Source organism: Nothobranchius furzeri, chromosome 11 (assembly GCF_043380555.1).
Source record: "Nothobranchius furzeri strain GRZ-AD chromosome 11, NfurGRZ-RIMD1, whole genome shotgun sequence".
Classification (NCBI taxonomy): Eukaryota; Metazoa; Chordata; class Actinopteri; order Cyprinodontiformes; family Nothobranchiidae; genus Nothobranchius; species Nothobranchius furzeri.
In genome coordinates, this window is record NC_091751.1 from 114,937 (window position 1) to 139,048 (window position 24,112).

At 42.1% G+C, this 24,112-nt stretch overlaps 2 protein-coding genes across 7 annotated transcripts in view; both read left to right on the forward strand.

The window, feature by feature from the left end:
* Nucleotides 1-253: 253 nt before the first annotated feature.
* Nucleotides 254-10,611, forward strand: LOC139073195 (uncharacterized). Its single transcript, XM_070556155.1, has 3 exons — nucleotides 254-6,870; nucleotides 6,953-7,119; nucleotides 7,503-10,611. Exon 3 carries the CDS (start codon nucleotides 9,075-9,077, stop codon nucleotides 9,912-9,914), a length of 840 nt encoding a protein of 279 aa, XP_070412256.1. The 5' UTR covers nucleotides 254-6,870; nucleotides 6,953-7,119; nucleotides 7,503-9,074; the 3' UTR covers nucleotides 9,915-10,611.
* A 148-nt stretch (nucleotides 10,612-10,759) lies between these two features.
* trappc9 (trafficking protein particle complex subunit 9) overlaps nucleotides 10,760-24,112 on the forward strand; it is a 297,274-nt gene continuing 283,921 nt past the window's right edge. For 3 of the 6 annotated variants that reach the window (XM_070556145.1, XM_070556147.1, XM_070556146.1), the window contains exons 1-6: nucleotides 12,189-12,784; nucleotides 16,114-16,259; nucleotides 16,886-17,011; nucleotides 17,534-17,560; nucleotides 21,597-21,718; nucleotides 23,149-23,274. In XM_070556145.1, the coding sequence (XP_070412246.1) occupies nucleotides 12,195-12,784; nucleotides 16,114-16,259; nucleotides 16,886-17,011; nucleotides 17,534-17,560; nucleotides 21,597-21,718; nucleotides 23,149-23,274 (1,137 nt within the window). In that variant the 5' untranslated portion in view covers nucleotides 12,189-12,194. Of the gene's footprint in view, nucleotides 10,829-12,188; nucleotides 12,785-16,113; nucleotides 16,260-16,885; nucleotides 17,012-17,533; nucleotides 17,561-21,596; nucleotides 21,719-23,148; nucleotides 23,275-24,112 lie in introns of those variants that run through there. The other 3 variants (XM_070556148.1, XM_070556144.1, XM_070556143.1) reach the window with 2 other exon arrangements.

Genomic DNA, 24,112 nt, shown 5'->3' on the forward strand with positions numbered 1-24,112 from the left:
CAGTGACCTAAGCTGTTTTCCACTCATTAGGGCTTCAGTTCATGGTTTTAGTTTTAAATACCTGAAATCTGGGGCCAACAATGGTGATTTACAAACTGGATCTCTGGAACAGAAACAGGAATGTCAGACATCAACAGATTGCAGATTAATCAATCGTTGGGGCACTATTTAAACAGTAGAATATAAATTGGTTTACAGGACGGACTGAGGCATTCTGATTACTCAAGATTTATTTACATAATTAAAAACACTTAAAGAGCAAGTAACGTCTAAATTAACTTTTTTTGCTGATGAACTGTATAAATGAGTGTCTAATAGTGTTTTAAATGTGTGTATTCATTATTTTAGCATTTTGGTGCATTTTCTTTAAAAATTAAAAATTCTGCCTAAATACCACAGTATAGCACCACCTTCAGCTTAAAACATAGAATTTGAGTCATTTTGAATAAATTTTAGCCAATGGCTAAAGAGTAAGATACTACGTAAACCAGTAGAGTACTACGTAGCAGCTCTGTGTCAAAAGTTATAAAGCATCGAGTGTCTCGGCCACACCTTGTGGCGAGTTGGGAGTTGGATTTGCAAGCGAGTGTAGGACGGTTAGCGGTAGTTCAGCATTAGCGTATAGCATTAGCATATCCTAGTCTTTAGCATAGCTTTTAGTGTTATACATACTTATTTAGTGTTAGCTTGGCTGTTGGATAGTGTAGTTTAGTTAGTGTTTGGCTGCTAGTGTAATTAGGAAAGTAATTCAGGTTTAGTGCTCCATATCATGTTAGTATGGTGAGATGGTGTATTGTAGTGTGGTTGCGGTGGCTCTGTGGGGTTGCACTCCTTTCCGCTGGACTTAGAAATTAGGCGCCAGTGGTTGCGCGCAATCGGTGTCTGGAAAACATTCATCTCCCGCCTGCTGCTGTAATTTGCAACCAGCATTTTACCTGCGATTCTGCACGTCTCCGTTTGAAGAGGGAGGCGGTGCCCACTGTGACTCTTCCACAATTTAGATGCAGCCCACTGACTCTGCTCCCCCACCATGGCGGGCTCCAGTCTGAGGTGAGTAAGCTAAATAAAAGTTTTAACATCTTCTAAAGACAATTCCCTACCTAAATGCAAAGTCTGAGAGACATGGTTCACTTCCTTTAGCTAATATCAGTCTGCACTGCCTTCGGGCTGATTTGTCAAGTTCACAAAATGTGGAACGGGATGTAAGGTTAGAATCAGCGGCGAATCGGAACATATCTCAAAGCCCTGGCTGACAAAACGGTCCACCTGACTGTCAGGCTCGGAGAAAATTTGGGTTGTTTTTGTGTCAGTCGGTAATTCTGCAACAGTGGCTCTAACTGATGCAGCACTAGTTGACAGACAGCATTACAGCGTGAAATCCAGCTTGTGACCCGGTTCCGTGAGGAATTCTGTTCAGGAGGTCGCATTTCAGGCTCTACACATCATATGTGACTGACTTTTACGTTATAACAACGATCACACACTAGGAATGTTATAAAGTGCCTATATGGGACAGTTTCTTTTGTATATTATCTGACTTTATAAACTCCAACAACAATGTGCTTTTTTTTTTCAGGCCAAATCTACCCAAGACACTGGCTGTCAGACTGATTTAGTCAGTGTTGGGAAAGTTCACAGTATTTGTGAACTAGTTCAAAGTTCAGTTCACGCAGTTTAAAATGAACTAGTTCAGTTCAAAGTTCATAATTCATATTTTTTAACTAAGTTCATAGTTCCTAAAATGAACAAGTTCACAGTTCTTTATTCCACCCACTATACTGCAGTGAGATATTACCCTCAGAATCCTGGTATGTTCAAATTGTTGCTACCCATTCAGTCCACACACTTACCCAACTGCAGCTTTTACTCCTACATTCCCAAAAGCACGAGGAAAGATTTGCAGTTTGAATCTTTTTTAATGAGGAATTATTAAACATTCTGTAGTAGGAAACAAGGAACGTACCTCCAAGTGCAATGTTCAAAAAGGTAAACCATTCAAACTAACTATTCAAGAGTGTGTCTTTGAAAGTGTACAACTATTCAAATTTTTTTGTCAATCAATTGTCTGACCTGTTTGCCCAAAGAAAAAGTTTTACAACTTGCATCTTAAAGTCCAACAACCAGCCCAAATTATTATAGAAAAATACAGTGAAAAGAAAAAAAAAGCCTAATAACTTTAATTGAGGCTTTCTTAGTCCATGGCTATGGACATAAATAAATAAGAGAGTCATTCTTTAAAAAAAATATATAAATTTGAAGGGCTAGTGACAGCTTTATGTTCAGTACAGCCTTAAAAAATCTTATCTGAATGAAGATCCCCCGTCACTGGTCAGAGTGGTCTTCCTCCTGGATCTGTTGTTTCTTGCTAGCTGTAAAAAACAGAAGTTCTGCTATTTCAATGCAGCTAACCTGTGCACACCAGTACACACATCTCCGGTGACAAGACCAGCAGAAGTCTGATGTCTGAATTACTCTTGGAGGTTACTCTGAACCACCTTGTCACTCGGTGTGAAAGAGCTTTTTCTGATGTTACTCCTAAATGTTGGAGCAATCTACTTCCTATGGTTAGGATGACTAGAACTTCAAATGAGTAAAAATTCCTTTTGTGAGCTTTTAAATTGGTATTTAATTCTAGAGGCTCAGAAATTTTTAGACCTATCTTACCAATAGTGCCCTTTATTTATTTTATGCATGATGTTTGTATAATCTGTTATTTTGGATTTTCAGCTGGTGTAAGTGATGTATAGATTGATTTGGTTTTAATCTTGGACATCAGTTTGGTCACCTGTGTAAAGTGTTTTAGAAATAAAGGTTAGTTGATTGATTAATTAATTGATATAGCCCAAACAGGTCACGGAAATATTTAACATACCATAAAATCTTTTTGTTTGCATTTAAGATCAGCTGCTTCTCGAAGTTGGCATCTCCCAGCCTGCTTCTCCTGGGCCTTAATCAGACAAAACAGGAAAGAACAAAACAACATCATGACCATTATAAAATAATTTGACCAAAGAAATATATGGATTTAAAGATTGTTGAATATAACAGGTTATGATTACCTGAATATTAGGCCACCAATGCTGAAGAGCCTCTCTACCGGGGCGCTTGAGGGCAGTGCAGTGTTGTGCTTTATGAACGGTCTTTTGAGCTTTGGAAACTGCATATATTCGTCAAACCCATCTGTTGTTGGGGCATCCAAGTAGGTGTCTACTTCACCTTTTCCAGAAACCTGAGGTTTTCTGTGAAATCTAAAGAATGAAGCAGCAGGATCTGTTGTATTTACTTCACTACTGGATTGGGCTTGACTGGAGTCTCCTGGTACCGAGTCGTCTGAGCTGAGGGTTTGAAATTCTCTCATTAGCATTAATTTGTAATGCACATGTTTCTCTTCATCTTGGACCCAGTCCAGCTTGAATCTTGGCACCAGAATAGCAGAGAGTATGTTCTCCCTCTTCTCCAGAAGAGCTCCCAGCCTCGTGGTCAGTGATTTCAAGATGCTCTCTATGAGGGGACGGCATATAATCAGGCCCTCTGCAGCTGTGGGTTTCATGCTCTCATCCAACAGGTTATTCATATGACACTGGAGCTGGACAATAGTTGGAGCCAGGTAGCCAAGAAAGATGTTCTTCTGTGCTTGAAGGATGTTTAATGCAAGTGCTAGGGGCCTCATCACATCTACAAAGTTGTGTATGAACTGGACTTCATGTGGAAGCCAAACTCATCACTCACAGTATGCAGAATCAGCTCATCGTGTAAGGGAGTGGTCTCATTTTCAGCATTGACCTCAGCCTCCTTAATTTCCACCTTGGTAGATAGTGTTGCTATGCGAGACAGTCGCTGCATCGCAAGATATACAGAGTTCCATCTTGTGTCATTTGGCACAACAAATCCAATCCCAAGCTTTTCCTCCACAGCGTCAGAAGCCTTTGGACTTCATTTAACCCGGTTCCACAGAGCAGAAGCTTTTGCAAAAACAGCCCTTGACATGGTTTTGTAGCATTTTTCAGTTATCTTTTCAGTATCTTTGGCCACAAGATTCAAGGTGTGACTCATGCACCTTCTATGAGGGGGGAGGCAGGGATGATCCAGACCTGAGAGGGACAGAGGCTCCATCTGGTCATCTTCATCTGAACTCTCACTTGTAGCAGCAGAGGAAGACTTTGGTTCCTCGTCATCTTCACTTTTTGTTCCAAAGTAATCCTCTGTTTCTGGCTCTTCAGGGTCAACAGCAACATCCATTCCAAAACAGTTGAACGCCTTGACAAAATTAGCAGCATTGTCAGTTATTGTACACACAACCTTGTTGTGGAATTTGAATTCTTTGTTAATATCAGACAGTAGTTTTGCCAACACATCATGTGAAAGTGCCCCTTTAACACGTCGACATGCCAGTACAGCGGAGCGTCTCTTAGAAACATCAGTTTTGTTCAGCCAGTGGATAGTGATGCCATAAATGCTTTGTTCACAGCTGACCAGCAATCTGCAGTTGTGCACACAATATCAACTTCAGAGAGTTCAGTCTTAAGTTCACATATATTTTCTTCAAATTTAGAGTTTAGCAGAGCTTGTACTTTTTTTCTGGATGGCACCTTTTTGGATGGTTGCAACCCCTTGATTAAGTTTATGAACGCGGGGCTTTCCACAGTTTTAAAGGCTGCAGGTCTCTGATGATATACTGCAATATTAGGTTGTCTACCTGCGGCTGGGAAATGAAAACACAGCTACTGCTACTGTATGCCGTTATCTGGTTTTGGGTGGTAGAGGAGCCGCTCGTCGTCGCCGTGTCTTTTGATCTTTTAATAACTTGCATATATCTTGAAAGGCTAGCTGGGTGCTTTATTTCAATGTGCCGTTTCAAGTTTGCTTTTGACGTTGTTGATGTTCGGAGTAGGGTTGTCACGGTGTGAAAATTTAACCTCACGGTTATTGTGACCAAAATTACCACGGTTTTCGGTATTATCGCGGTATTTTTTTTAAACGTGCTACATTTTCACACAATTAAATAAACCCTGTATGTCAGGAAATATTGTCCTCAGTTTGTGTCTAAATTTTTCCTAAAATGTGTTATTTTGTAATTATGTTGTTTATTTGTTTACATTTTTTTCCTTTAGCCTTTAAAATACCAATATTTGCCCATAACTTCTTATTTTATGTCTGTTTGATGTCATCATTTAAAAATATTAGATCAGATGATACTCAGTACTCAAGTAGCCTTCTAATCAGATACTTTTTTACCCTTACTTGAGTAATAAACCCTATATCAGGAAAGTATTGTCCTCGGTTTGTGTCCTTCCAGTGAGCTTTGCAGATGTGGGAAAATGTCATCAGGCAGTAATCGTTGTTAAATTCATAATTATTAACGGAGAGAGACCAACTCTTATCTGCCCCTGGGAGCCCCGTAATGCATAGCGTCATTTCAACATGGCGGTGTCCGCGACACGGTTTATATGCAGGTAGCGGCGCTGCGGCTGCTTTATATAGCGACTCGTTGCATTCTCCCTCAACCCAAATCCTCGGATCACGCATTTTAGCTAAAACGCTAACGTTAGCTTGCCTTGCGTTGATTGTAGAGTTGTGGGTGATGGTCACGCAGATGTGTCATGAGATTTGAAGCGTTGCTGCCTTTCACAGACACTTTTTCTGCACGTGCTGCAAACAGGATAGCCGTCTTCTATCAGCTGTCCCTCTGCATTCTTCATATATCCAAAAGATGCCCGTACTTCCCACTTTGTCTTTTTTGAGGGATAATAAATGTCCTGAGCGCTGCCGTCTCCTCCTCTGGCCATTATTTAAACTTTAGCTTCAGTAAAGTTTTGGTCGTAAACAACAAAGTGCGCATGTGCCGCCGGCAACTTCAGCAGATGATACGGTGGCTGTAAGGGTCACCGCGCCTACACCTCAGCCACGGTAAACCCACCGAGATAATATAGTTTTTTTTAAAAGAAGACGGTTTTTATCATTGCCAACTTTTTTACCGGGGTATACCGCTACACTGGTTACCGTGACAACCCTAGTTCGGAGTTGCTTCTTGAAACCTGGCGGGCAAAGTTTACACAGAAATGTAATATTTTTCCAATCCGGATCATCACTGACCTTTTCAAAAAACTCTTTAAGGTGCTCATACGAAGAGACCGCTTTGCTCATTGACGCTAGCTGTTGCTGCCTGTCGCTACAATTACTGAATCTCCCTCTGTATTTTCATGCAGGTGCATTGATGCTCGATGACATGGGTTGCCAGATCTGATATTTTCCCTCTTTTAGCCACCATGGCTTTAGACAAACATTTGTATGAAAGGCGCCATTTCAATCTGGCACCTTCTTGAATCAAGCTGAACTGCGTTCAGAGCGGCATTCACAAACGCCAGAATGAGCGCGTTCATGATAATGTTCATCAGGCCAAAATGGAGCGAGTTTAGTTAACATTCTCCAAAATTATGAACGAGTTCATGAACGACCGTTCAATGAACTCGTTCAGGCACAACACTGGATTTAGTAGTCTGCAACAATGCACTTGTCCAGGCTGACGTGAAGCCTTACCCGTAGCAAAGGTGAATTATTTTTAATAATCTTCTACGTAAACATTTTATTATTACCTTCTAGTTTTAATTTGTTTTACAGATTATTGTTACACGTGATTTTATGCTCTTTTAAACATTTATAAATGTCCTACTTCTTTGTTTTTTACATAGCCAGCCAGTTTAGAGCTCACAGCCGCAGTGTGTCTGGTGACACAGGGACCATGACGGAAATTCATCTTCCATAAAGTCCCAGAGCAGCGTCCACACCCCTGAAAAGACCAAGATGTGAGTTGTCTGCTGTTGATTCCAGCTTCCACCTCAGTGACAGTGCAAGCTCAGTGAACTGTTCAAGGTAAAAAAAAATTAAAACATTTCAGAATTTTTAAGATATTAGCAATTAAATAAGTATGTGATTACATCATGACATCATGAAGGAGGCTACTGATTCTGGCCCTGTGACACTTGGTGGTGACGTGTGAGCTGATTCACCTGGTAAATAACTTTTACATTAAATATTTTGTTCTTTGCTATCAAAAGTAAATTAACTAATAACCTGCATTATTGCAGGACACTCAGCAAAATATGGACTCTACACCATGAGGCAGGCACACGTTAATACTCTATAAGAGCACATAAGGTGAGCAACACCAAATATTATTATTGTTATTACTGTACACTGTCCTGGATTTGTTTTCTTTCTGCATCTCATCATTAAAGTCCCTTTAGTTGTCACACACACTAACGATGTGTGTGCGAAATTTGTTCTCCGCATTTGACCCATCCCCTGGGGGAGCGGTGAGCTGCAGACACAGCCGCGCTCGGGAACCATTTGGTGGTTTAACCCCCCAATCCAACCCCTTAATGCTGATTGTCAAGCAGGGAGGCATTCTGTCCCATTTTTTCAAAGTCTTTGGTATGACCCGACCAGGAATCGAACCCTGATCTCCCAGTCTCAGGGCGGACACTCTACCACTAGGCCACTAGCCTGGCTGATCACCTGATAACTCCTGTCATCTGGTTGTGACAGCATGAGGATGTCCTCACACACCTGTAACCTATCAGCTCATCTGGCAGAATAGAGAGAAGAGACAACACCACATCTCCTTTTCCTGGAAAGCCTTCAGCCATCCTTCGATGACTGAGAACCTCCATCAGCTCTGTCTCCTGTCTGCCTACAATTATTATAATAAATATTGTGTTTGACAAGTTTTTTGTGCTGCCAAATATCTCATTTTGATTCCAGTTTTGATATTTTAATGGATATTTATAAATTACATTAATTGAATTATCACATTGTTGCATGTTTAACTAGCTCTATTGTGATGAATTAAACTAGAACCTCACTGTTAAAAGCTCGTTTTAATTTCAAGCATGTTTAAGTATTTATGGACATGAACAAAAACAGGAAATACATAAATTGAGATTTATTTACTTAATATAACAAATAAGGGGGAAAGAGTCATTGAAAGGCACATTCTTCTGGAAGCTCCTGATCCTGACGACACCACCAGAGGACCTACAACCAAGAGAGCAGCTGGTATCAGTAAATAATTAAATCAGGGCAGTTTTAGTGGGCTGAACACATTACAGAATAATTTTCTCATGGGGTAGTTTCATAACTTTCTCTGCAGCAGATTGTAACTTGAGCCCAGGGCTCCTGGAGAGCTGCTATCCAGCACGTTTCAGTGGATTTTCCTGCTTTAACAGGTTAGATTAGCTGTTAAGCAGCTCAGTTATTTGTTGCTGATTAAAACCAGGTGTGCTGAAGCAGATAAACCTCTAAAACATGCTGAATACTAGCTCTCTAGGGCCGTGGAGCCAAACCCTGCAGCTAATCTGATGCTATGGCTAACGGCTACTTACCATTCAGAGCTGGTTCTGTTGGGTCGGTTCCGGTAGTTTCAGGCAACTCACAAGCTCAAAACAATAAGGCTCAGGTCCGCTTGTCTCCTCCAAATAGACTTGGTCCCTTTCTTCTCGAGTGTCTGGGTAAGGAGGGGGAGAAACGTCCTCCACTTCTAATGACCGCTCAGAGTGAAGGGAGCTAGCATCGTCTAGTTAGCCATCGTCTTCGTCACTGCCGCGGCTCCGCCCTCTCGGTCCTCCAGGCAACGCCTACTAATGTTGCAGTTTTTAAAAATGATACGTGGGTGGAGTAAGACTCTGAGGGGGACATTACCTCTTCTTTAAATGAAAGTCCAACGACAAATGATCTGGTATAACAAAGGTAGACAATTTAGAAGAGAATGTTATAGCTTCTTTTTGTCAATGATGCTGAAATTAAAAAAATCTAAACTTTGTTTATGTCCTCTTGGGAGTATTAATATCAAGATTAAGAAGCAGGGGGAGCTCGAAGAGAAGCGGAAGATAGAGCTACATCAGACTACAAACAGCTTTTATTTCTATTGCAGGAACAAGGAAGGAAATGGTCGTCCTCTGCTGGCGAAACGCTGGAACTACATAATTGAGCTGTTTAACCAATTAGATAAGAGCCTTTTACCTTTCCTTTGTCAATGAAGCTAAAATACAAATCTTCAACTTTGTTTATGACCTCTTATGACTATTAATATTAAGGAGGAGAAGCAGAAGATGGAGTTTTGGGGTTTGGACAGGCTGGCCACCCTTGTACTCTGCCTGACCCAGATCAGTAACTGGCTGTCCAGCAACTTTCTTGTCCTAAATGCTAACAAGACAGAGACCCTGATGTCTGCTCCCCCGGAACTTCAGCCAAAAATCGAGCAGGAAATTTCCTCCTTTTGCGCATCAGCCAAGGCCAACATTAGAAACCTGGGAGTTATTTTTGATCCGGTTTTAAGTTTAGACTCACACGTCAAAACCATCTCCCGCTCTTGTTTCTTCCAACTGAGAAACATTTCAAAAGTCCGTAAACTGGTTTCTACTGCAGATCTGGAAAAAGTCATCCATGCCTTTGTGTCATCACGCTTAGACTACTGTAACGCTCTTTTTACTGGTCTCAGCAAAACCTCCCTCTCACGCCTTCAAGCCATCCAAAATGCAGCAGCCAGACTCCTAACCAAATCCAGCAGACAAGCTCACATCACTCCAGGTTTACAGTCCCTCCACTGGCTCCCGGTAGAATATAGAATACAGTTTAAAGTTTTAGTCCTGACCTATAGAGCTCTTAACAACCAGGCTCCAAGCTACCTATCTGAGCTTTTATCCCCACACACCACCTCTCGGAACCTTAGATCCACATCTGAAAACCTCCTGGCTGTTCCTCGAACCAGACTGAAAACCAAAGGGGACAGGGCCTTTCAGTCTATTGCCCCCAGACTTTGGAACAGTCTGCCTTCAAATCTCCGTCTCTTGAAATCTGTAGAGGTCTTCAAAAAACATCTTAAAACTCACCTTTTCATCCAGGCTTTCCCCCGCTAAATATTCTAAAAGATGGCTTTGTTCTTGTTCACACCTTGACTTTGTTTCTACTCCTGATCTTGGTTACTATTGTTGTCACTGCTATTGTTTTTATGAAGTTTTTATTGTTTTGAGGTATTTGCCCTGATTTTACTCATGTTGTACAATGCTTTGTGATTTATACCTGTGAAAGGCGCTATATAAATAAACTTTACTTACTACTTACTTTCTTTAGAAGTACAAAAATCAGCCTTATTGAACAAGGAGGGCAATGCTCGCCCTCTGCTGGCAAGAATCTGGAACTATCAGAGAACATTTTAACCGAATTCTTTTCAATTAAGCTGAAAAAAAAAGCCAAACGTTGTTTAAGTCCACTTGGAAACATTTATATCTGGAACTACGTACTTTATCTGTTCAACTAATTAGCAGAGCACATTTAAGCTGAACAAAGAGTGCAACAGTCGCCCTCTGCTGGCAAAATGTTGCAACTACACACGTGAGCCGTTTGAATGAATTAATGGACTTATTTTGATTTTGCTTTAAACCATTGTTGTCATTGTAGAATTGTAGATCAGTCGAAGTTGGAATGGATTGAAGCTTCGTTGTAACAGAGCTTTGATGCCTAAACGTCATGTCTCAGTCTTACCGGAAACGTTATTATCACACTTTCAAAATAAAATTCAGTCACGTTGAAACGAAACGTTCAGAAAAAAATGTATTTTTTTCAACCAATTTTTAAAAGTTTTATTGCCATTTTGAATAAGAAAAATATATAATTCAGTCTGTATTTTAAACAATAAAATCCAACACTAATATATTAATTTTATTTTAGAAAGACATTAGGCTTTTAGTTTGAAAATGAGATTCAGACTACCAGCGTTGTTAGGTCACTTCCGGCTCAACGGAGGAAGTTCTGAATTTGTCATAACATTCAGGTAAGGCGACTTATATGTTAATGGGAAAAAAAAATTAAAGAAATACGTTTGATAAAGCTGATATCAGCGCCTTGTTCCCTTTTTACTGAACGTGTTTGTGTTACAACTGCCGCAAGACTCGTCTGTGTTAGCTAGCTAGCTGTCGAAGCTAAACTCCGGCTGGTATGTGTGGTCTCCGGCACCAAAACATGTCATTTATTAAGTAGCTTAATAACTTTCATGGAATACGTCTAGTCTTTGTCTTTTATTATTATTATTATTTGGTAACCGTACTTGTTTTTTTCCGCTGCCTCTTTCAGCTGCTTGTCGATGTTTACAAATAGCAGCAGTGCAGCTTAAAATGTCAACCTTTGTTAGAATGGCCTTTTTTAAACGATAATTCCCTGAAATCCGGTTTTTAGAGTCCCTATTAGCCAGTGGTTCTCCCCGATGGCCCCCATCCTGCATGATTTATATCAGGGCTGTTCAATTCCCTGGTATCCAGCACCTTTTCGTTTTAACCTGCTTCAACACACCTGATTTCAATCAGCAGGTGATTAACAGGCTTCTGCAGAGCCTGATGAGCTGCTGCACAGGTGACTCAACCACTGAATCTAGTGTGTTGGTCAAATTTTATCGATGGTTTATTTACACTGTTCTTTTACTGATTTTATTGACTTCTCATTGTTGGTTCTTTGTGTTTTGCTCTAGTTGTTTTATTCTTTTATATTCTTCTTTTAACCTTATATGTTTTTACCCCTGTACAGCACTTTGGTCAGCTCACATGCTGTTTTTAAATGTGCTTTATCAAATAAATGGAATGGAAAGAGAAACCACTAAAACGTGCCGGATACCGGCCGTCGAGGCTTGAACTTGAATAACCCCGATTTAGATGTTTCTTTGCTCCACCACACCTGATTTGAATAAATGGCTGATTGTTAAATTTTGCAGACCTCGAGAACAACGTGGACAGCAATGAAAACACTGAATCAGGTGTGTTGGAAAAAGGGAAACTAGTAAAACATGCAGGCTCTTGAGCACCAGGATCAAGGGCCGCTGCTATTAGCAGATGGTTATTCATTCAAACAACAGTAGCAACTCTCAATCAAACCAAAATGTATGCAGGGTTTTAATAATATGTAATAACTTCATTTATAGTTTATTTAAATACTGATTAGCTGTTTTACTTTATCAGCATATCCTCTCAGAAAGGTGTCCATACCTGCACAAGATCTTTTAGTGCTATCTGAATGTTTAAACAAACATAAAGTGTGAACCTACCTGACATTTGCACAAACTTATTTCTGTCATCCAAGTGGAGATTGGAGAACAATTTGCTCCTGGTTTCAAACTAGCCTGACCCTGTCTTGCATAAATCTAGTTGCAGATGAAGATGAGCGTGCCGGACTACATGCAGTGTGCTGAGGACCACCAGACGGTGCTTGTGGTGGTCCAGCCATTTGGCATTGTACCGGAGGACCACTTCTTTAAGATTTACAAGCGCATTGCCAGCGTGAGCCAGGTGAGCATCAGGGACTCGCAGCGCATCCTCTACATCCGCTACCGCCACCACTACTTGCCTGAGAACAATGAATGGGGCGACTTCCAGACGCACCGCAAAGTAGTGGGTCTGATCGCCATTACTACATGCACCTCAGCCAAGGACTGGCCGCAGACCGCCGAGCGCTTCCATGGCCAGAAGGAGGTGTACAGTTCCACTCTGTATGACTCGCGTTGTCTGGTGTTCGGGCTGCAAGGAGAGATCGCAGAGCAGCAGCGCACGGACATGGCCTTCTACCCCAGCTTTGATGAGTGCTCCGATGTGGAGAGAAGAGTGGAGGACTTTGTGGAGTCCATCTTTATTGTCCTGGAGTCCAAAAGGCTCGATCGAGCAACAGATAAGTCTGGTGACAAGACACCACTGCTGTGTGTTCCCTTTGAGAAGAAGGATTTTGTAGGTTTGGACACAGATAGCAGGTGAGTTGGTGTCCACGCTGACTGTTTACTCTCTGTGTCACAAATGTTTGTTTAAAGTCACCTTGTCATTTCAAAAGTCCGTCATATTCTTAATGCTGTGCTCATTTTGGTTTGATTACATGTTTTATTTGTCTCTCTTCTTTTTTTCACACTGTCCTGTGAGTTTACTGTTGGGTGTAAAAAGGTGAGCCGTCAGACCCATAAGTTAGTGAACCCACCCTGATCCTGTTAGCTTTAGCTCTTCCCCGAAAGACTCTGTGCTCGTGTTCATTCATTCATTTGTTCATAACCCCAAACCAAACTCGTCTGTCATCCACAGGATTATATGGAAGAAGATTAGAGTCACTGAAAAGAGAAAAAAAGGAAAGATGAATAATTCTGACTTTTTTTCCTCAGAAGTCAAAAAGTCAGAATTATTTATATTTCTTTTTTTTTCCAGTGGCTCTAATCCTCTTCTGTTGGATTCAGCTCACACACTCAAAGACAGACTGTATGAAGCTCTGTGCCACAAATGTTCTTTAATAAAGTAAAACCACAGAGAGAAATATAAAATAATTCATTTGATTTCTATTAAACCGAAGCCTAACGTCACTCTAAATTCCCGCATCACAACTATTAACTGTGTTAAATGGTAAATGGCCTGTATTTGATATAGCGCCTTCTAGAGTCCTGGAGCCCCGCAAGGTGCTTCACAACACAATCAGTCATTCACCCATTCATTCACACACATTCACACACAGGTGGGGATGAGCTACCATGTAGCCACAGCTGCCCTGGGGCGCACTGACAGAGGCGAGGCTGCCGAGCACTGGCGCCACCGGTCCCTCCGACCACCACCAGCAGGCAAGACGGGTTGAGTTTCTTGCCCAAGGACACAACGGCAGCGACAGCCTGAGTGGGGCTCGAACCTGCAACCTTCCGATTACAGGGCGAGCACTCAACTCCTGTGCCACCGTCAATCGAGTTCACAGAAACTCACGTTACCTTGGAGTTTGAGACTTGACTGATGAAGGAATTCATTTTTTAAAGCTCTACGTGCACAATAATTACCGAGGCATCCCGCCTCATGGCATCATGATTAATAGGGTGTGTACCTCAGTCCAGATGGTACGATACGCTACGGTGCTAAAAGCCAGACGATATTTGCACATTTTTACGACTGAATTGAATTGGAACCAGACACTTCCAGGTTTATTATGAGATGTTTGTTCTGTCAGAATGAATGAAAATTCTCAATAAAAAAATACACTGCTTTTATCGATTCAGCATCAGAACACGACATATCGCAGTGTTTCAGTGCATCGATATTTTCTTACTTCACTGACCAGTAATCTATCTATCTGCACCTAGCTACTTATTCAAATCAGACTGATCTAGAGGCCATGTTCTGGCTCTCGGTGGAAAATGTAACTAATGCAGTGTGAGTCCAAATTGCTCTTAATTACAAGGTGTTGGCCGGTGAGCCGTTAGTTCTCAGGTTGCCTGGTTGGTCACAAATAAACAAACTAAAAAATGTCAAAGGAATTCTGCTGGTCTTCACTTGTTGCTTGAAGATGTCTCACTTCTCAGGTCTTCTCTGTCCAGAACTGTTGCTGTTTTATTTTTAATTGAAGTGTTATCAAAAGAGCTGCTGTCCCCTTTAGAAAATACACAAATATCTAATTTCCTGTCTAAAGCACACCTGTTGAAACATGTAGAAACACAAGTAGACTTGCTTGGAGCCATAGATAATTAGAAAGGTTTATGTACACATCGCTATATTGTTAAATTGAAATAAATGAAAAGTGTGCAACATTTACTGATCTCTGGTGGTAAACCCAGAGACAGCAACCACGTCACACAATGTCCACTCATTAAAGCCATACTATGCAACGTTTTCATATTTCAAATCATCTTCTTGAGCCAGCATGTGCTAAAATGACCCTGTAGGGTTAATGAAATGTCCCTCGGACCCCCACCGCCCTCTGTGGCCAGAATATTTCACTTGCAACTTCAGACTGGTGGGTCGCTCTGTCAGAAGCTGGCATACCTGGCGCTGCAGTCTGGTTGCAGCCTGTTTCCTGCATGTTTTAGATCAAGAATGCAGCTAATTTGTTTAATTTAGTGATGAACCACTCCTGTAGAAACTTAGGAAGGCTGGGAGATGTTCCAGCTGTTAGATTAGGTAGCATCCATTTATTTAGAAAAATTCAGTTTTAACGCCTGGAGGTAAGGTCTCCTGGAGGAGGAGCCGATGTTGGGACAGGTCATAACTGGGACTGGGGTGGTGCAGTGAGTTTAGGGAGGGATCCAGTGGTCAGAGCACTCGTAATATTGTATTTAGCGGATGACAGCACAGACATTTTAAAAGACACACGGTTTAGTGACCCTCTCGTTGGTCTTTACTTGATGTTGATAGTTACTCATGGGCTGATATCTAGTTTTATTCTTGGCCTACTGTGGATTAGTCAGAATTTTAAAGTGTTGATTTTATTGTCGTTTTGACTTTATTAATATATTCCAGCTTCTTTATAAACAGTTCTGCCTCAGACTGCATTTTACTTACAGTTCAGCTGTTGTTCTTTATCTTTCCTGGAGCGTCCCGGCCTTTCAGAGCAGGGTTCCCAAACTTTTCAGCTTTTGGCAAAAACAACAAAGCAGAGACATGTGACCCCGACTGTTCTTAGCCGAAGTATACGAGCAAGATGGAGAGACAGAAACGGGGTTTAACTGTGGGAACCACTGGTTTAGAGCTTAAGTGTCCTGTCTAGTTGGTCAGATCATCCCTTCACGTTTTTAAGTTTTCCTTTGTCCTGGTGAAGCGAATCATTGGCTTTTAATCTCTTTAAGCAGCGATTTGGAGTTTTCCCACTTTAAGGAATAATGTATTATTTTTTAGAAATCCATAAAAAGGATGGTCTCATATGTACTGTTAAATAATACATCATTTCTTTTGCCAGCTCTCCCCATCCCATAGAATCCCATACAATTTGAATTGCGCACCACTCAGCTTTAGCCAATAGACATCTGCTAACGTACAGATGCAGTAAACATTTCCACCTGTAGATGGTGCTATCTGAGGAGAAATTCCAGATTTCTGCTTTAAGAACTTGAGGACACCTCTCACCCTCTCTCTTGTTGGCGCTCTCCCAGCCTACGTATCCCCTCTGTGGATAACTGAGAAGACCCCTGACCTGGGCCCAAGCAGACAACCTCAGGAATTAAATATTTTCTCTCTGAATGTAAAACATTTCTCCCAAGAGCCAAAGACATGTTTTGTTTTCAGAATTTGTTTGCAGCTTATGTTTTTATCTAATGAAGTTGTTGTACCTCTTCCTGCTTCGCCTCAGGCATTACAAGAAGCGCTGCCAGGGCCGGATGAGGAAGCATGTCGGGGATTTGTGTCTGCAGGCAGGCATGCTGCAGGATGCACTGGTGCACTACCACATGGCTGTGGAGCTGCTCAGGGGTGTTAATGACCACCTCTGGCTTGGTGGTGAGCCTTGAACAAATACGTTATTTGTTGTTTGTGTTTCAGCTAGAACAATATTCACGTGTAAATAACCGGAACAGTTTTAAGCCTAATTACATAACTTTATGTGCAACCATTTTTTTTTACAACAAATAAGAAGCTAAATGGTAAATGGCCTGTATTTGATATAGCGCCTTCTAGAGTCCTGGAACCCCCCAAGGCGCTTTACAACACAACCAGTCATTCACCCATTCACACACACATTCACACGCTGGTGGTGATGAGCTACGATGTAGCCACAGCTGCCCTGGGGCGCACTGACAGAGGCGAGGCTGCCGAGCACAGGCGCCACCGGTCCCTCCGAACACCACCAGCAGGCAAGGGGGGTTGAGTGTCTTGCCCAAGGACACAACGGCAGCGACAGACTGAGCGGGGCTCGAACCTGCAACCTTCCGATTAACGGGCGAACACTTAACTTACCTAAAGTACCTGCTAAAGTAACAGATACGCGATTGACAACTAAAACAACCAGTAGCACTTTAGCACAGAGTTTTCCAGATAATTTCAGAGTCTTTTCATACATAAAACCAGTTAAAAATGGAAATAACCTACGTTACATTATGTGCATTGATGTTTTTTGGTATCTGCAGCTGCATTGGAGGGGTTATGTTCAGCTTCCGTCATATCCCACTACCCTGGAGGCACGGGAGGGAAGCTGCTGGGACGCAAGCCGAGTATCTCCCAAACAACCGATGCAGGCAAACGCCATAGACCAGGTGAGCTGCGGCTGTGTTGGAGGACAGACCGTAAGACTGGCCCCTGAGTGAGAATTTGTCTGCCCCCGTGCTCAGCTTTGCTCAGTTAGAAGCTGCTGCTTTATGTGCTAAATCTTTCCTTATTGTCCTGATAAATGCTCATTTAAACTTAACATTAATCCATCTGTCTTTAATTGAATTAGCATGTCATTAACACAGGTTGATACTCCAGCCGATGTTGTCAATATCTTCTAGTCTATACTGACTAGTTATGAAAGCTATTAAATACTTTTGCTTTTGTCATGGCTTGTGACAGGACAACTAACGGTTAGTATGTCTGAAGCTGTGATCACTTTCTCAGTACTTTACCAGCTACATACTAGCATGTTTGATTGTAGCATCGTTGGTTTAGTAGAACAGCAGCAGCAAGTGTGAAGCAGCTAGTCTGCTCTAACATGGCTAACATCGCACCTAGCTCCATTAAACAAACCTGCTGTCTCTCTCTCTGTCTGTCCGTCTGTCCGTCTGTCTGTCTGTCTGTAGGGGCTCAGGAGGTTCTCATTGACCCAGGTATGAATAATCTAACACAACTCTTTAAAACGTTTGTCCTGTTGTGCATGTGGCCATGCTGTTCACAAGCTTTTATTGTCATCCCACCACTTTAACTTGTGTTGTTAACATTAAAAACATCTATTTTCTCTCTTACATTAGATTCTCTTTACCCTTTTTTGGGACGTATTTTTGGCTATCCCAACCCACTCGAACAAAAGCTGACTATAGATGAGGGATGCACCGATACCCTTGATCTGGAGATTGCCATAGAAATGGTAGCCTAAAGCTTATTTTGTACTTCTCCATCTGGAGATGCAAAGCCTCTCTGACAGGCATGCAAGGATGGGTGGAGCAGAACCGACATTCTTAACTATGTTTGAATCAAGGGGGAACTCCAGGATCTTATGGGCCATTCCCATCTGTACCGGGTCGGCCCGGGCCGGGTAGCCCCAGTCGGCCCCAGCCTGGCCCGGTTGATTCCACACATCCTTGTCTTAAGCCCATGTGGGCTGATTCTACCCACCAATCAGAGGCTTGCTCTAATGGAAGGTGTGAATTTGCTGTCAGCAGTGGGTGTGTTGGCCCTGGTCGGCCTGAAGCAGACCCCCTCGAGAAGAGGGCTGAGAATGAGCCTTGGTTGGCCCGGAACAATACCAGGCCACCCAGATATGTAAACAACCTACGCTACCCGGCCCGGGCCGACCCGGAACAGATGGGAATGGCCCACTAGACCTGAAGCTAACAAGGAAGTGACAAAAATTGCAGTTCCACCTTCATCCACTGGGGGCTGGCACCAGAAGTGAGCAAATAAACATGTTTACAGCCTGGTAAAAAAAACATTTTAGATTCAATAGATCTCATTTACATTCATGACAACTCTGAGGGGGGTGAATGTTTTTGTAAGTGTAATTTAATGCTTAAAATTCTGAATAATTGAAGAGCGTCAGAGCTAGCGGTGGGAGCTAGCCCAGGGGATAGGCTTCAGCCTGTGCCTCACATTAATGGATGTTCGGCCAGTTCAACTCTCTGAACTTTAGTTGTGTCCTCAGTCTGTTTGGATGTTTATCAAAGTGAGCAAGCTGTGGTTACTGACTGCACTAACAGATCATCCAAGCAGTTTCTGCTTCTTTTTATCAGTAAGTAAACTTCTTTCTGTACTTTATTTTGCTGGTTGAATGGGGGAATGCGGTGCTTGGTCAAACATGTTAGTGGGGCTGCATAAGAAACTTGAGCGAGTGCCGGGCTTCTCCTGTCTCTAGCAGGCGGCTGGCTATTCCCGGTTCCCGGGAAGCCGGGAAGTGCGCACCAGCTCCAGTGTGAGGCTGTAGTCATGCTGGTCACGTGTGAATCTCTGAAGAGACCACAGAAACGCAGCAGCTCTTTTAGTTGATGCTGCTTCAATTTTGAGTCGCTTAACCGCATTTTTCTCACTAACAGTTTGCTGGTCGAATGGGGGATAATCCAATGCGTTTTCTATGACACCACTTGGTAATTCGGCTCCTGGCACCGTGTGGACACGGAGCTGAGTGGACAACAGCGGACTTGGGGATCTTTGTGTTATGATTTTGTTACTGAGCAGGCCTGAGGTGCCCTCACTTTAGAGTCACTCTACCACATTTTTCTTGCTAAAAACACCTGTAAAAACTCTATTAGCTTCCGGTTATCATGTAGCTAATGTCCCGCTGATCTCCGACTGTGGAGCTTGAGCTGATGTAAAAGGCCACGGCGCCCGGCTGTGATCGTAGCGGTCTGAGGTTCTGCTTGTATATTAACAGTCCAAGTCCATATTAGATCTCCACATGCGACCAGCACGACTACAGCCTCGCACGGAAGCTAGTCGGCCATGCGGGTGGGATACCCTGGTCCACGGAGCCCCTTCTTAGTTTCTTGGGTTAGCTAAGTTAGCTAGTAGCTACATTGGTTCATTTGTTCCAACCATAACAGCCCCACCCTCAGCTCCACCTCTTTTCCCATTTTTGGATTGTCTGGGCGTGACAAGACGGGTGACACGGTCAAAATGGTGGTGGTGGAGACCTCCCATTTGGGAACAAAAACGTATAATTCAAGCCTATGGATGTGATTTGCCCAATATATATATGTTGATGGTTCAAACGCAATGGAGAGCACACATCTGATTGGTCCACTGATGCAGCTGCCTCCCTCGCTCCTGTTGTATTCGCTGTAACAAAAGTTTTTGTTTCTCGAGATCAAGCAATTTCAGCTCAAGAAAAACTCACTCTGTCGACCACTGCTTGTTGAGTGGATTGGCTTTTACAAGCTGAAGTAAATAAACTGTCATCAACCAGAGATGTCACTGCAGTGGTAGGCAGACTCGTCAGAAAGGGTCTACGTCCCCTGCTGTCCTGGCGGACAACATGACAGACCAACATAAAAGGAGAACATCTTCATCAATACGCGTGTGTGTGTGCGTGTGTGTGTGCGTTTGTGTGTGTGTGTGTGTGTGCGTGTGTGTGTGTGTGTGTGTGTGTGTGTGTGTGTGTGTGTGTGTGTGTGTGTGTGAGTGCAAACTTGCTGATGAAGAAGTATAAACTAGGCTTAATGCACTTCAGTGGCTGCTTCAACTTCTCAGTTTGGGATTGGTGCAAACCTATTTAAGACCACACTTATCTCCCTGCATTTAATTTCTAATCAGTTTTTCTCCAAATATTCAAACAAATCACATTCTATGGATGATAAAAAACAAAACTCACTTTTGTCCTGTTTGCTTGTCCTATTTGGTCAAGCTCTAGAACGGAGCAGTAACTTGTTTACTGGTACTGAAGGAGAAATCCTGTTGTTACTGTGTGAACTCCTGAGAAGCATGTTGCAGTAGCTTTTAATGTTTTTGTGCAAGTTTGTTTGTTTCTGAACATTAGCCGTTTAAAATCCTAAAAAGAGTTTGCAGCTTAGAATATTCCATGTGTTTATGCTGATTGTCATTTGTGCCGATTTAAGAGAAAATATATTTTTATGCTTTAATTTTGTCAGCAAGTCCTGTTGGTTGATTTAAATTGCAGCAATATTGAATGCTGCCTTAAATCTCCTGTATGGATGTTAAAAACATTTTCTAGAGTCAGTGGTGCATTTAAAGGAGCTGGAAAAAAGTGGTTTAAGCTAGCTACATTAAAACAACCAAACACACAAAACAACCTACAGGGTCACACGACCTTATGATAACAGAAAATGGTATAACACCGCCCGGGTGTAACGAATACTAGCAAACAACCATCAAAGCATAACGTTATCTTTTCTGCCTTATTTCATACATAATGTACCTACAAAACTGTATAAGAGTTTAGTGTGCTAGCTAAAATAGTTTGGAATTGGTGAAGAATCAGGCAGATTTTATATCTCTCGGTTTATTGGGAACCTTAATCTCACTGCAGCTCAGCACCACAAAACAATCTGGAAAAGCTCAATGAACAACAGGCCAAAGCTTCTAGAATCTGTCCTGAACTCCTCTTTGGTTCGGATTCTCAGGGCAAAGATTCAATTCAGAGTCAGTTCTTTATTCAAATTAAAGCGATACTCTTATTAATAATTGCAGGAGTAACTACTTTCTTCTGCAGTTAGACATCTGCCAAGTGTCTGTGATGTAGGGAGTCATAAATGTGATGGAGTGGGTTGCTCTGGAAGCCCACACATCGCTTGCTAGAACAATGTATTATGGAAGCGTTGACCGACAAAAAGCACGAGCAGCGAATAAACAAGGAAGTGTTTGGAAAATACCTTCTCATGTACTGAAACTTGGAGAAATTTGAAACGATTCTGAACCTTCATAAAAAGAATCTTGATTCAGGCGTGAGTTGATGACCCCCCACTAGATGGTGCCATCGGATAAGAGAAATACTCCGGAAGGAAGCTTTAATCATTATTCATATTCTTTGACAAAACCTATAATTTATTGGTTGCTTTGACCTTGGAAAAAGATCTACAGCACTTCTAACCCTCCTCATTTTGTTATAGCGTTATTCGCTTAAGTGGCAGAGCAGAATAAAAGGAAGTCCTCTCCATTTGTCTTCTTCTCTTTTTAATCTGTCGTTCTTGATCGTAGGTGCCCTCACAACCAACGGCATTAGTGCCGACACCAGCACTGAGATCGGAAGAGCCAAGAACTGCCTGAGTCCAGAGGACATCATAGAGAAATACAAAGAGGCTATCTCTTACTACGGAAAGGTGCTGACTTAATAATAAAAAGACAGTTACACGCATTTTGTTTCTTTAGTCAACTTCAGAATGGAGTTGTGAGGGGTTTGCCATTTCCTCCACTCATAACTTTTCAGCTTCAGTAGTTTGAGGGGTTTGCAGTCATTATCCTTAAGAAGCGATTGTTGATTTTAAATTGAGTTCAAACGAATGTTATTAGAAGTTCTAATAAATTAAGCAAATTCTTTGGTAATTTGTGAACTATGCTGCTGTTGTGTCCTTGGGCAAGACTCCTATCCTGCCTTGCCTGCTGGTGGTGGTCAGAGGGACCGGTGGCTCCAGTGCTCGGCAGTCTCGCCTCTGTCAGAGCGCCCCAGGGCAGCTGTGGCTACATCGTAGTTCATTCCCACCAGTGTGTGAATGTGTGTGTGAATGGGTGAATGGCTGATTGTGTTGTGAAGCACCTTTTTTGGGGGGGGGGGGGGGGGGGGGGGTATAGAACCCTAAGGAGGCGCTATACAAATACAGGCCATTTACCATTTATCACAGTTTGAATTCGGTTGAATATAAACAAAAATCTTCTCTTTGATCACACAAAGAAAAAAAGGAAATACAAATTTAATTTATAGGTTAGAAGCAGCAACTCTGAGAAATAAAGCGTGTCCGTCCTTGCCAGAAGAGGCAGTATTTGATCACACATTTGAGCGTTTGAGCAGAGCAGGATTGTTCAGTTATACGTTCACTTGTAGAAAACACTTCAGCTTATTGAAAACAGAACTTTTTATTCACTGCTATCCTTGTAAAGCCACTAAATAATGGCATTATGTTCATTACTTTAGCCCCAATGTTGACAATTGTAGTGCTCACAAGTAATATATTTACTGGTATCTAATTTCTGTACCTCATCAGCAACCAGTCATCTGCTTATCTGAGTGCGGTTCGTTTAGGCAGCAGCCCCAGTTCTACCAGCGGGACCCTAATGTGGGTCTGGACCAGCATCTCCTGGGTCTACCCAGGCATCCAGAAGGCTTTCCATCCAAATATCGGCTGCTCTGTTGTCAGGGTACTTTAACTTAGATGGAAGTTAGTTCCTCTGCCTTCTGCTCCATCCTCATAATGTCCTTTAGCTGTGCCTTTTTACCTGTGACTCATTCCTTCAGAATGAAGTTGCATCTCAATGCATAACCATTTAATATTCATTCATGTAAAGTAACTGTGAGCGTGGAAGTGGAAGAAAGTCAAGGGACTATGAAGTAAAAATGACACAATGCAGCCTTAGCTGCAGTGGCTCAAATTTACAGTTCAAACCCAACAATGAATGAGAGACTTGTTTCTCTTTATTGTTGTACTGTGATTGACATGAAATGTGAGTTTTATTACATGTAAATGAGAAAAGGGATAAGAACCTCCCAGCAAGTATCACAGACTGGGCCTCTCCTCTTCCTTCTTTTTCCTCCCAGTACAAGAATGCTGGTGTGATTGAGCTGGAGGCCTGTGTCAAAGCCGTCAGGGTGCTGGCCATCCAGAAGAGAGCCAGGGAGGCCTCCGAATTCCTGCAGAATGCTGTTTACATTAACCTGGGACAGGTACGCTGCCCGAGTGGGAAACCAATCCAGAGTTATGACCAACAGATCTGTGTTTTCTAGTTAACTCACACTAGCTAAAGATAGCCGATCACAACTAATACAAGTGTGTTCACACAGGGCACCCATCACTGCTTTCTTACAGCACGCGCTTGTTACCAGTTCAGTATTATGCAACTTTTCTCTTTAGCCTGAGTTCTACTTGATATTTTTGTTATTTTTTAAAGTTTTCCCTTTTAACATAATCAATACCTGACCTCTTTGCAGTCTTAACTTCTGAATTTGAATACGGTCAGGCAGTCTCCAGCACAATAAAAAATGATGCACATATATTGGCATTAACATCGGTAAAGACTGATCTTAGTCGTTTTAAAATATATTGGTATCGGCCCAATAAGTTAAACTGGGACATATTTATTTCCATCTAGTTTGTTTTTCTGTTTGAATTTTGGGAGGGGGTGTGTGTGTGTGTGGGGTGTTGGTATCAAGTAGCACGTAAGGTCATACTACAGTGAAAGTAATCATCTCAGAAGTGTAAGTGTGTGTGTGTGCGCGCATATGATTACAATATCGACAATATTAATATCGGATATCGATATTGGTCCAAAATGACATACATCTGCATCCCTGACAACAATAGCTGTCAAAACCAATGTACTCCGATGGCATACCGTAGATACACATGAAAACGCTAAAGCCTTGCAGCTCAGTAGGGCTGAAACGAATCATCGAATGGTTCGAATGGTTCTATTCATTAAATTCCTCGATTCATTTTGTACTGATCTGAAGCTTTGTGAAATGTCTGAACACATTTTACTGGTGCCCAGTGTTGTAATCTAGG